The sequence below is a fragment of the Oryctolagus cuniculus genome, chromosome 5 (assembly GCF_964237555.1).
Source record: "Oryctolagus cuniculus chromosome 5, mOryCun1.1, whole genome shotgun sequence".
Taxonomy (NCBI): domain Eukaryota; kingdom Metazoa; phylum Chordata; class Mammalia; order Lagomorpha; family Leporidae; genus Oryctolagus; species Oryctolagus cuniculus.
The window spans coordinates 122,596,141-122,608,673 of record NC_091436.1 but is presented as its reverse complement, the minus strand read 5'-3'; the positions used below and the strand labels follow the sequence as shown (position 1 = coordinate 122,608,673).

Here is a 12,533-nt window from a genome sequence, read left to right as displayed (position 1 = left end):
CAGAGGCTTCTCCTCCACTCCTGATGCTGGGCAACTGGTTCAGTACAGTTTGCATGGAGGGGGATGGTTGTGGCCCTCACTGTTTGGGGGGGTGGGGCGTGTCAGACAATCCCTGCTGTTGGCTGGGCGTGCATAAGGGAGGGGTGGCAGCCACCTGCCTGCATCCAGACAAACAAACAAACAAAATGGCTACTCCTGGTTTGCTAGAGGTCTCTGCTGTAGTAGGGTGAAGGGAGGGGAGAGATGTGTGTGCACCTCATTTATGTATTATGTATGTATGTATGTATTTATGTATTTTTTCCTGCCTCTGCTGCCCCAGGGGACTCACATGGAACTTCAAAAGCAGTTCACCAAGCCCTCCCTCCTGCTGCTATCTGCAGTGCTGTGGGCCTGCAAATCCCCCTCTCACCTGGTCTGCCTGGCTAGCATTCCTCTCCCTAGGTCCTCTTTATGTAATTTACAGGGCTGGCAATGTTGTATAGTGAGTTAAGCCACTGCCTGTGATGCCAGCATCACATATGGGTGCCAGTTTGAGCCCACCTGCTCTACTTCTGATCAAGCTCCCTGCTAATGTGCCTGTGAAAGCAGCAGAGGATGGCCCAAGTGTTTGGGCTCTGCACCCATGTGGCAGACCTGGATGGAGTTCCAGGCTCCTAACTTTGTCATAGCCCAGCCCAGCCCTTGCGGCCTTGTGGGGAGTAAATCAGTAGACGGAAGATCTCTCTCTTTCTCTCCTGTTGCTTTCTAACTCTTTTAAATAAATAAAGAACTCTTAAAAAAAATAGGTAATTTAAATATTCCTAGACTTTGACCAGGAAGTATTCTGAAAATTAGTAGCCTTGGAGGACTTAAATTTTTTGTTTCTAAATTTTGTTGTCTCTTTTTTTAGACTCAAAACTGGTAGTGAATATTTTGTTCTTTGTAATTGATGAGATCATATATATATATGTAAGTACCATTGCTAGGAGCCTTTTAAGTTATTTGAATTTATTTGGAGATGAATACATTAAAGTGTGAGAGCAGGGTGAAATGCCAACGTGGAGTAACTGTGGTTAAGCTGTTTGGAATGCTTATTATGTTCTGCTTTTGTTTATCTGTGTAAGTTCTGTGACTAAATATAGTATATAAATGTGCTTTTTTTAAAATAGTACCTTTCTTTTTTTTTTTTTTTTGTTATGTTATTTCTTTAGAGACCAAGAAGCGTCAGTGTAAAGTTCTTTTTGAATACATTCCACAAAATGAGGATGAACTGGAGCTAAAAGTGGGGGATATTATTGATATTAATGAAGAGGTAAGAAAAACTTGTTAGAGATGAAAGAGCAATTTTAATTGATGGTCTTGGTTTTGAAAAGTATTTTGTAAAAATATTAATTCTTGTGATAATTTGAGCCACTTTGTTTTTTTTAAACATAAAAGTAAAATCTTTCTTTTCTCATCCTTAGTTATATTTAACATTTTGTATGTTGTATATGTTTTCCTAAGGAATAAAAATATAATCTAAATAGTAAAGATCATTTATAATGAGCCTTTTCTTTGACTGTAAATTCACTATAGGCATAAAACTGGAATAGAAGAAATCTTACCTTTTGAATAAAAAAGGAATACAAGCAGAATCTTTAAAAGCTTTAGTTTCTCTGAAATTTTTTAACCAAAAATGCTTTTTCTACATTTTAATATCTTAGAGTGCAATCTTAAAATCCTTTAAAAATATTTCACATCTCTGCTTTTGTAATTGAAGGAATATTAAAGTTTTGCAAATATTTGGCAGCTGAAGATCCTATTTTCAAAGAATATGTTTTGATAACATGTAGGAGGGATTGATATACTGTGTCACAATACCTTGTAATGCAATTTGTCACTAATATTTACCTTAAATAACATGTTTATACAAAAGGCAGTTCTATTGTAATGCTAGCTGTTTGCTGGCAATAATAATAGTTAACATTTATTGATCGTATGTTATTTCTGAAGCACTGTGCTGTTTCACATTTATTATTTCTTTTAAATTCCTGAACAATTTAACAAGACAGGAATTTTTATCCCTGTTTTACATATGAAGAGATTGAATCACAGAAGATAATGTGGCTGTTCTAATTTACTATTACTCCATACCAAGCCATCCCAAATGTAGTGGCAAAGAACAAGTTTTATTATGCTTGTGGGTTGTGTGGATCATTAATTCAGTAATGCACAGTAGTCTTAGCATGTCTGTGCTTCATGGTATCTGGTGGTGTGAGCTGGAAAGACTGAATGATGGAGGCAGATGAAATCATAGGAAGGTTCAGATGTCTGGTGCCTAGGTGCTTTGAAGACTGTAACTGCTCATTGAAGAGTCCTTGTGTGACTTACTGGTTTGGCTTGTCTTTCTTATGGTATGGGGTCCTCAAGGTAGTCATAATTACTGCATGGCAATTTACTCTAAAAGCAGGCATTTCAACAAATGTGTTTACCTCATTGTCTTTTACAATATAACCTTAGTAATGATGGTGTCACTTTTACTACATTCTGTTGGCTACAATTGAGTACAAGTAACCTTGATTGAAAGGATAGGAAACACAGAGCACTACTTCTTGTTGGGAGGAGTGTCGTTTGTGAGGTAGAAAATCTTATGCAGCTATCTTTGCCTCTGTTCATATGCCTGGCTTGCAAGGGAGCCTAAATTTGATTCCATGCAGTTTGCTTTTAAGTTAGTGTTTTTTTCTACTGTGCTATTCTGCCTCCTAAGAATTTCTTAATTAAATAACCCTAACTGTACAGTTGATGCCAGTTAGGATTCCAGATATAGATGATAGTCTGCTAATGTTTCTCCCCCTGTGTGTGTGTGTGTTCTAATTTGGCACCCTTGATTTGAATCACCCCCAATCCTTTGATGCCTTCTTAAATCTGCTAAAATTTCTGACCTCATTGTGTTTCCAGCCTTCCCCTCCTCAGACAGCTGTAGTCAGCTACTTTGTATTTTACTCATTAAAATTTTAATCGGTAAAATATTTAATAAGTTCATTGCACAAACAAATTGTTCATTTTTATCACATTTTTACATACATTTTTCCTGGAGAACTCTTATTCAGTTTTTACTATCATATTCTTTTGTCACTTCCTTTTAATGAAATGTTTTCTCATTCTTTCAAGTCCTTCCAATGTGCTCTTACAGCATTTTGTTCATCCTTATATTATAACTGTTTATTGTTTGTTTCTTTTAGTTTGTTTTATTCAAGGACAGAGATTTCTCATTTGCAAATTTGAATCTTTTCCTTTCAGTTAACACCATGACCTATACGTAATGAGTGCCTATTAGATGAATAACTTAATAAAAGCTTGCTTTCCAATTATGATGAGGTGGGAACATTAAAAAAATTTAAACAGAAAATAGATTATTTTTTAGGTATGATAGTACATACATTGCTGCTAAGTAAATTTTGACAATGAATAGCTTACTTTTAAAATTTTGTTTTACTCATTAAAACCTCTTAGCATTCTTAGCAGAAACTGTGTTTTATTATATAACTTCATGGAAATTGAATAACTATGCTTGCACTGAGAATAAATTTTTTTAAGCTTGATTTATAGGAATATTTCTGTTTGGAGTAAGGTTTTAGTAGAGTCTGGCATTTGGATTTTCAAAAGTGTAATCCTTTCTCAGGATCTGTGAGACTGAATCTAAGACTTCTCTGCAATACCAAAGTCATCAGATCCTCAAGTTCCTTATAGAAAATGGCATATATTTGCATGTAATATAGATACATTCTCTTATATACTTTAAATCATCTCGAGACTACTTATAATACCTAGTATAATATAAAATGTTGTATAAATAGTTGTTATACTCTATTTTGGAAATACTGACAAGAAAAGTCTATATAATTTTCTGTACAGATATAATTTTTGTCCAAATGTTTTTATTTGAAGTTTGTTGAATCCACTGATGTGGAGCCTCTGGACATGGAGGTGCAACGTGTAACTCTTATTCATGTTTGGGTTAAGAATTGCTGTTCATATAGAAAGTTAATAATTTTCTGTGCCCTTTAGGAAGTTGTGTTCCTCAAACTTCTTCTGAATCAAAAATTTTTAACTACCTTAGACTATGTGTGTCATAATTACAAAGCAAGGTTTAACAGTGTTTAAAATCGTGATGTTAAAGAAAGCTGTTTACTTCTAGGTGTTAGTACATATTTGGTTATCTATTATTTTCATGGAAAACATTTACTTTATTAAGTACAACTTATGTATGATTAATCTCATATCATTAATCCACTTAGATTTATCTACTTAAAATCATTTAAAATTTGTTTTTCCCTATTATGTTTCTTAAGCTTTAAAGAAATTATTTTGCATCACTACCTTTGTGTTCATTTACTTCTGTAGTTTATTTTTCCCATAGGCTGAAGATTTTCAGTTAAGAGGAATTTTTATCATTTTTAAGTTGTAAATTCTTTCAGGTAGAAGAAGGCTGGTGGAGTGGAACCCTGAACAACAAGTCGGGACTGTTTCCCTCAAATTTTGTGAAAGAACTAGAGGTAACAGATGACGGTGAAACTCATGAAGCCCAGGAGGATTCAGGTAGACTATTAAACATTTGAATAGATTTAAGTAAATTTTATATATGCTCTGGTGTTTATTTTGTATGTTTTTAAACTCTGTTTTTTCTTTTTTGACCTTTTCAATCAGCCTCAATTACTGTTCTTATAAAAAGTAAATTATGATGGAGACCCCACTTAAATTAAATATCTGCTCAAATAATGTTTTTTCTTCCCTAACATCTTGCTTCAATCCCAAGTAAACCTGTAGTATCCTTATTATAAAATGATAACCTTTCATGTTATATGATTCTTTTCCATTTAAGATATATTTATATACATTTATTTTCCTTTATTTGAGAGACACAAGGTGGTGGAGCTGGGAGAGATTAATTGTGCACACATACTCCCAACTGTGTTTCACTTCCAAAATGCCTACAAAGCCCAGGGTTGGGGTGAACCTGGGAGTGGTAACTCATTGCATGTCTCACAAGGTGGGCTGCTTCTTCGTGCCTGCGTTAACGTGAAGCTGGAGTTGGGAGCCTGAGCTGGGAATTTGATGTAAGATGTGGGCTTCCCAGCTGGCATTTAAACAACTAGGACAAACACCTACCCCATAAACACTTTTTTCAGAGTTTGCAAATGGCCTAATATTTCAGAAAATTTAGAGTTAAAAAATTAGTTTTGTTAAAGTTTTCAATATTCATTTAATATATTTTGGTTTCCTTTTGCAGCTAAATGTTATTTTATTGTTTGATATCTGTGTCATTTAGAGACTCACACATTATCTTAATTTGCTTACCAATACAAAAGTATACAATTGAAGAAATTTTTTTAAAAACTTAGATTGAAATTTTCTTCGTTTTAAGAATTGCTATGAGAGGCCGGCATTCTGGTGTAGTAGGTAAAGCTGCTGCCTGTGGCACCAGCATCTCATATAGGCGTTGGTTGCTGTCCCAGCTGCTCTGCTTCTGATCCAGCTCCAAGGTAATGGCCTGGGAAAAGCAGTAGAAGATGGCCCAAGTGTTCGGGCCTCTGAAGCCCATGTGGGAAACTCAGATGATGCTCCTGGCTCTTGGCTTTGTCCTGGCTCAGCCTTTGCCATTGTGGCCATCTGGGGAGTGAATCAGCAGACAGAAGATCTCTCCTTCTCTCTCTAGCTTTGACTTTCAGATAAATAAATAAATCTTAAGGAAAAAAGAATTGCCATGGGATTTAGGAAATTTTTTTTAACTTTAGGATTGCCAGTATTATGGATTTATTTTCAGAACCAGTGTAATATCAAGATAGGAAAATATTATTATTGCTTAAAACAATGAGTTGAAGTGGTATATAAGGTTTCCTCAGATTGCTTATGTGCCCAGAACTTTTCCATTGTATCCCACATTTATATTTTTAAGTTTAGATTAAGGTAATAGGCTCCTGTTATGAAAGGGAATATATTTTAGTTATCTTTGCTTAATTGGAATTTCTTTACAAAAGAGAAATAATAACTTTTTTCTGAATGAGTTGTATAAATTGACAAGGTAGTTTCTAGGCATAATCCTTCCAACATAGTAGATTGTTTTAAACTATTATTTCCTTTTACTTTCTTTTGTGTTTTGTATACAGATGAGTAAATATCTTGAAATAAATTAAGTAGGAAAATATGTGTATTAAATAGTTTTGTGAACCTCAGTGTATTCAATGATAAGGGAATGAATTTTAAAGAAAAATTCCAAATAATTTTTAAATTTAATAGATAATATTAAAATTTATAAAAGATCTAGAAATCATTATTGATATTATTCCTGAGTTAGTTAATATGCTATGATTTTGGAGCTCCAATTTAGACTATTAAAAATTTCCTAAAACTTATGTTCTTGTGTATAGTTATGGTTGTTTTTGCATGAATGATGTATAAAATAGGGTCTCCCATCCCTCAATTTGTTTTTTTTTTTTTTAAGATTCATTTATTTATTTGAAAGGCAGCATTACAGAAAGGCAGAGAGAGGGAGAGAAAGGAGTCTTTTGTCTGCTAGTTCACTCCAAGATGGCTGCAGTAGTTGGAGCTGGGCTGATCTGAAGCTAGGAGCCAGGAGCTTCCAGGTCTCCACATGGGTTGAGGTATGAGAGCTGGATCAGAAGTGGAGCAGCCAGGACTCGAACTGGTGCCCATATGGGATGCTGGTACTGCAGGTGGCAGCTTTTACCCACTTTGCCACAGTGGAAGCCCTCTTCAGTTTCTTAAGAAAGTATTGAACCTTGGTTTGATATTTGGTGCTGCAATTAAGAGACTGCTTGGGATGCCTGTATCCTCTGTTGCGGTATGTTGGTTTGAGTTCTAGCTGTGCCTCTGATTAGTTTCCTGCTTCTGCACACTTTGGTGAACAGAAGCTTATGACCCAACTGCTTGGATCCCTGACACCCACACAGGAGACCCTTATTGAGATTTGGGCTCCTGGCTTCAACCTGGCATAGCGCTGTTCTTGTAAGCATTTGGGTAGTGAATCACTGGATGTTAACTTTTTCTCTTTTTCTCTCTGGCTCTCTGCCTTTCAAATAAAATGAAAAGAAAGCAAGCATATTAAAAATTTTCAGTGCAGCTTAACTATGTTGAATCTGTAAAAACGGCAAGCATAAGATTTATTTATTTGAAAGGCAGAGTGACAGAGGGGAAGAGACTGAAAAAGAAAAAGAGATCTTCCATCTATGTTTCACTCCCCAAATTGTCACAGTGTCTTGTGCTGGGCCAGGCTGAAGTCAGGAAACCACGACAACATCCAGGATCCTGTAACTATCAAGGTCTCCCATATAGATGACAGAGGCCCATTTACTTTTTCTACTGCTTTCCTAGACACCTTAGCAGAGACCTGGATCGGAAGCAGAACAGCCAGGACTGAACCAGCACTCTGATATACAATGCCCACATCTTAAGCTGCTACTTATCATGCCATGCCACAATACCAGTCTCTATGCATATATATATTTCTTGGGCACATTAGGACTTTTGAAGATTTTGGCTTTTGGGTCTTCTTCCATACCATTTCTCATTCTTTTTCTTTTTAAGATTTATTTTATTTTATTTGAAAGACAGTTACACAGAGAAGAGGTCTTCTATCCGCTGGTTCACTCCCCAAATGGCTGCCACAGCTGGTGCTGCACTGATCCAAAGCCAGAAGCCAGGAGCTTCTTCCAGGTCTTCCACGCAGGTGCAGGGGCCCAAGAACTTGGACCATCTTCCACTGCTTTCCCAGGCCATAGCAGAAAGCTGGATAGGAAGTGGAGCAGCCAGGTCTCCAACTGGTGCCCATATGGGATGCCGGCTTCAGGCCAGGGCATTAACCCGCTGTGCCACAGCGCTAGCCCCATCCACTTTTCATTCTGTGGTTCCTTTCTTCTAACAATAGTACAGTGACTTATTTTGAAACTTCTTTGTAACTTGGAGATTCAATAATAAGACAGAAACTTACCTTATATCCTTTGCCCAGATTACCAGTTAACATTTTACTCTGTTTGCAAATTTACTATTCACTTCTACTTTGTATCTATATATTTCTTAAACCTTTACCTTTAGTGTTTTGGTATATATTTCCCAAGAACAGGATAGTCATTTTTAAATTATAGTACAATGATCAAAATCAAGATACTTAACATTCATAATATGGTTAACCTACAGTCTGTATGCAGATTTTATTTGTTATTCCAGTGTGATTTTATAGCTATTTTCCCCCCAATCCTTTATGGGCCCATATATGGTATTTTGTTCTCTTCTTTAATCTTGTTCTCCAGATTTTCGATGGTGGTGGTGGTGTTGGGGTATTTTGACATTGAAATTTTTGAATAGGCCAATTCTTTTGTAGAATGACCCCCCTCCATATTGAGTTTTTCTTCATGTTGTTCATGATTAGATCCAGGTTATATTTTATTCACAAGACTACAGCATCAGGAGGCATATGATATGGCTTTCATTAGTGATGATCTTAATTTTCTTTAAAATTAATCATAAATTTCATAACAGCTGTGATGCCCCTGTAAGTTTACTGTTTTTCTCCTTGTGATAGCATTTTTGTGGGAAGATACTTTGAAACTGTAAATATGCTATTCCTTACACTTCCTCCAACAGTGTTAAGGATACATTTTGCCTGAATCAGTTATTACTGTGGTGGTTGAAAACTTGTGATTTTTCTAATTCCATCCTCCTTTCTATGTTTATTACTTCATATTTTCTCTAAAGAATTTTTCTTTCTCTCTGCTTTGTTTATGTACCAATGTGGACTCATCAGTGAGTTCTGTTTATTCACTAGGTATCAATGTGTTATTAGCATTATTGATTTTGATAACCATCAGATTTGGCCATTACAGGTTCCTTCAAGCTAGATCCTGTGACTTAAAAAAAAAAAAAATCAACTCTATTGGAGATAAAGTTGGCATACAGTAAACTGTGCCCCTTTGATATACACAAACTGATCATTTTGACAGATGCATGTATCCATAAAGACCACCTTCGTAATAAATGTACAGAACATTTCCATCACCCTCAAAATATTCCTAATTTTTCTTTGTATTCTGCCCCTTTTTTTGCCCTTAGACTAGGTAAAAGATCTGCCTTTTCAACATTATGGATTAGGTTGTATTTCTGTGTCCTATTGACATAGTTTCATCATTTTTTGAGGACTTGGCTCTGTGATCCAAGATGTTCCAAGTTCATCTTAAACTTTATATATCTCCGAGTAGTTAATCAATTGCTTATTCAGGTAACCTTGATTTCTTTTAGAGAATAGTATTTAGGTATCAAAATCTTTGGAAGTACGTTCATTGCTGCTGCAGGCCTTTTGCTTCTATGCCCTCATAGTGGGCTAAGCTAGGAAATAGTTAACACAGATACACCTACCCATCTCTGTCTGTATCTCTTTACCTATTTACCCTACTCCTGATCCCCTCTTTGTCTGTATATGTGTGTGTGTGTGTGTGTTTTTGTATACACATGCACTTGCACATGTGTGCCTGTCTTCCTTTTTTTTTTTTTTTTTTTTTTAATTTATTTGACAGGTAGAGTTTTAGACAGTGAGAGAGAGAAAGGTCTTCCTTCCGTTGGTTCACTCCCCAAATGGCTGCCACAGCTGGTGCTGCACTGATCCAAAGCCAGGAGCCAGGTGCTTCTTCCTGGTCTCCCATGCAGGTGCAGGGGCCCAAGCACTTGGGCCATTCTCCACTGTCCTCCCAGGCAATAGCAGAGAGCTGGACTGGAAGAAGAGCAACTGGGACTAGAACTGGCGCCCATATGGGATGCAGAGCGCCGCAGGCAGAGGATTAGCCAAGTGAGCCACGCACCGGCCCCACCTGTCTTCCTTTTACTTTCCTTTTACTTCTTTGTAGTCTATGTGTTTTACAGGTTTCAATCTTATATTTAGGTCTTTAATCCATTTTGAGTTAATTTTTGTATTTGATATGTGATAAGGGTACATGAATATGCAGTCTTCCATCACCATAGTTCAAGAGACATTTTATTTCCCCATTGAATGGTTTTGGCATCCTTCTTAAAGAGCATCTTGATATTGTAACCAAAATTTTATTATGATACCTGCACCTATCATACATATTTATGTAGTATTCCCCGTACATAAAGATGTAAGCTATTTATGGTCAGAGGCTGTTCTGTTCTTTTTTTTTTTTAAGATTTATTTTTTTGAAAGCCAGAGTTACAGAAAGACAGAGAAGGAGAGCAAGAGAGGTAGAGGGAACAAGTTTCACATTGTAGATATCATCATTTGTAGTCTCAACTGATTACAGACACATCAGAGTTATTAGTAAGATTAGTGGCAACAAGTCAGGAAGATAGATCTGACTTTTGATGTCTTTTATTAAAAAAGTTGTTAAGGAAGTGAAGAGGTCAGACTTTTGATGAGACTAAAAAGGTCCTGGCAGGAAATCTTCCATGTTTGGTGTCATTCATCCTAGTCCATTAGAAGGAAGCATGGCAGAAAGCAGGGAAGAATCCCTGATCAATTGTTCTTGAGGGATTCTATTCTCTTAGGGGTATAAAGAGTTCATTCTTTTAGTAGGAATTTTCTGAAGTTTGATCTGATGCTTTGGAAAACAGCAAAGTGCTTATTGCTACTCGGGCATAAGGTTCTGGGAGAATGGTTGTGTATACTGAGTGTACGGATGGTGATGGTAGGTAGTCAGCAGCCTAGTCTCTCAAGAGTTAAGGTGGTACACAATTTATCTTGGGACTTCTAATCCCATGATAGCATTCAGCTTGAACTTCTCTTTCTGATAAGCAGCCTTACAAGGAAAAATTTGATGCCCTGTTTAATAAATTACTGTTACAGCCAGGGGTTCTTATTTTTTTTTCATCTTTTATTTAATAAATATAAATTTCCAAAGTACAACTTTTGAATTAAAGCAGCTTTTCCCCCCATAACCTCCCTCCCACCCACAGCCATCCCATCTCTCACTCCCTCTCCCATCCCATTCTTCATCATGATTCATTTTCAATTATCTTTATACAGAAGATCAACTTAGTGTATACTAAGTAAAGATTTTAACAGTTTGCACCCACAAAGACACACAAAGTATAGAGTACTGTTTGAATACCAGTTATACCATTAATTCTCATAGTACAACACATTAAGGGCAAAGATCCTACATGGGGAGCAGGTGCACTGTGACTCCTGTTGTTGATTTAACAATTGACACTCTTATTTATGGCATCAGTAATCACCCAAGGCTCTTGTCATGAGCTGCCAAGGCTATGGAAGCCTCTTGAGTTCACCAACTCCGATCTTATTTAGACAAGGCCTTATTCAAAGTGGAAGTTCTCTCCTTCCTTCAGAGAAAGGTACTGCCTTCTTTGATGGCCTGTTGTTTCCGCTGGGATCTCATTCAGAGATCTTTTCATTTAGGTCATTTTTTTTTTTTTTTTTTTTTTTTTTTTAATTTTTGGCCACAGTGTCTTGGCTTTCCGTGCCTGTGAAAGTTTCATGGGCTTTTTAGCCAGATCTGAATGCCTTTAAGGGCTGGTTCTGAGGCCAGAGTCAGGGGTTCTTTTTAAGGATTTTTTTTTTTTTAAAGAAACTAAGGAGTGTTGATTGATTTTTTAATCCAGTTAAAACACAGATACAAACTCATTTTCTTAGGAAATTTAGAATCATATTTAAAAAGATCTTAGAATGATCATGAAAAATGACTTTACTAGTGAACTAGGATTACTTTCATTAAATGCTTTGTATTTTTACTAGGTTTCTATTTTGTATTATTCTTTAACACTTGGGACAGTTCATGTATGGTTTCATCAGTGTTTTCAACAATTGATTATATATTGGGATTCTTGTTGTTTTAAGTGACTTTATATGGAGAGATTTGAGGGGACTTATAGAAAAGCAGAATTAGAGGATATTAGTGCAAATTTTGAAATCTGTGCATTGTTTTTCATAAAACATAATTTCTGTGAACTTTCTAAATTCCTCTTGTGCATGGATCTCAAAATTTTTTTTCACCAGAAAAAAAATTACTTTTATTTTCATTTTTTCCACAGACTTTTTGAAGTACCCTGTACATGCCATCAAGCAGTTTTACTCTAGAGATTTAATGAAAAAAGAGGGAGGGAAGAGTAAATAGACTTTCTGTTCATGTGTTTTGACTGACAGTGCTAACTATAAAATACAGATATGTTTCCTGCAAGCCAAGCAATTCAGGTACAATCTCCTTGATACAGCATGTAAGAATTACGACAATAGAAGTACATTATAGTTAGGATTACTGTTATGTCTTAATATAAGACCTGTTACCTACCCTGTTTCCCTCCTTTCCTTTCCCTTGCCACTTTTCCCTTTTCTTCCTTTCTTTTGTATTTTGCTGTTGCTTTGTGAGCAGTGCTGTCTCTGACTTGAATGGTTCCCAACAATACATGTTTTAAACTTTTTAAAAATAAAATACAATGAGCCAAGACACTATTTTAAACATTTCAAGTCCTAAACTGATTTAATCCTCAAAGCATTTCTAATAACTATTCCATTTTATAAGTTAAGAGACCGG

The 12,533-nt window shown here is 36.0% G+C and overlaps 1 protein-coding gene across 3 annotated transcripts in view; it reads left to right on the top strand.

The window, feature by feature from the left end:
• The window catches only part of CD2AP (CD2 associated protein), a 138,242-nt gene that overhangs the window by 69,352 nt on the left and 56,357 nt on the right, over nt 1-12,533 (top strand). For all 3 annotated transcript variants that reach the window (XM_008263019.4, XM_051854659.2, XM_051854660.2), the window contains 2 exons: nt 1,191-1,291; nt 4,437-4,557. In XM_008263019.4, coding sequence (XP_008261241.2) covers nt 1,191-1,291; nt 4,437-4,557 — 222 coding nt within the window. The remainder of the gene's footprint in view (nt 1-1,190; nt 1,292-4,436; nt 4,558-12,533) is intronic.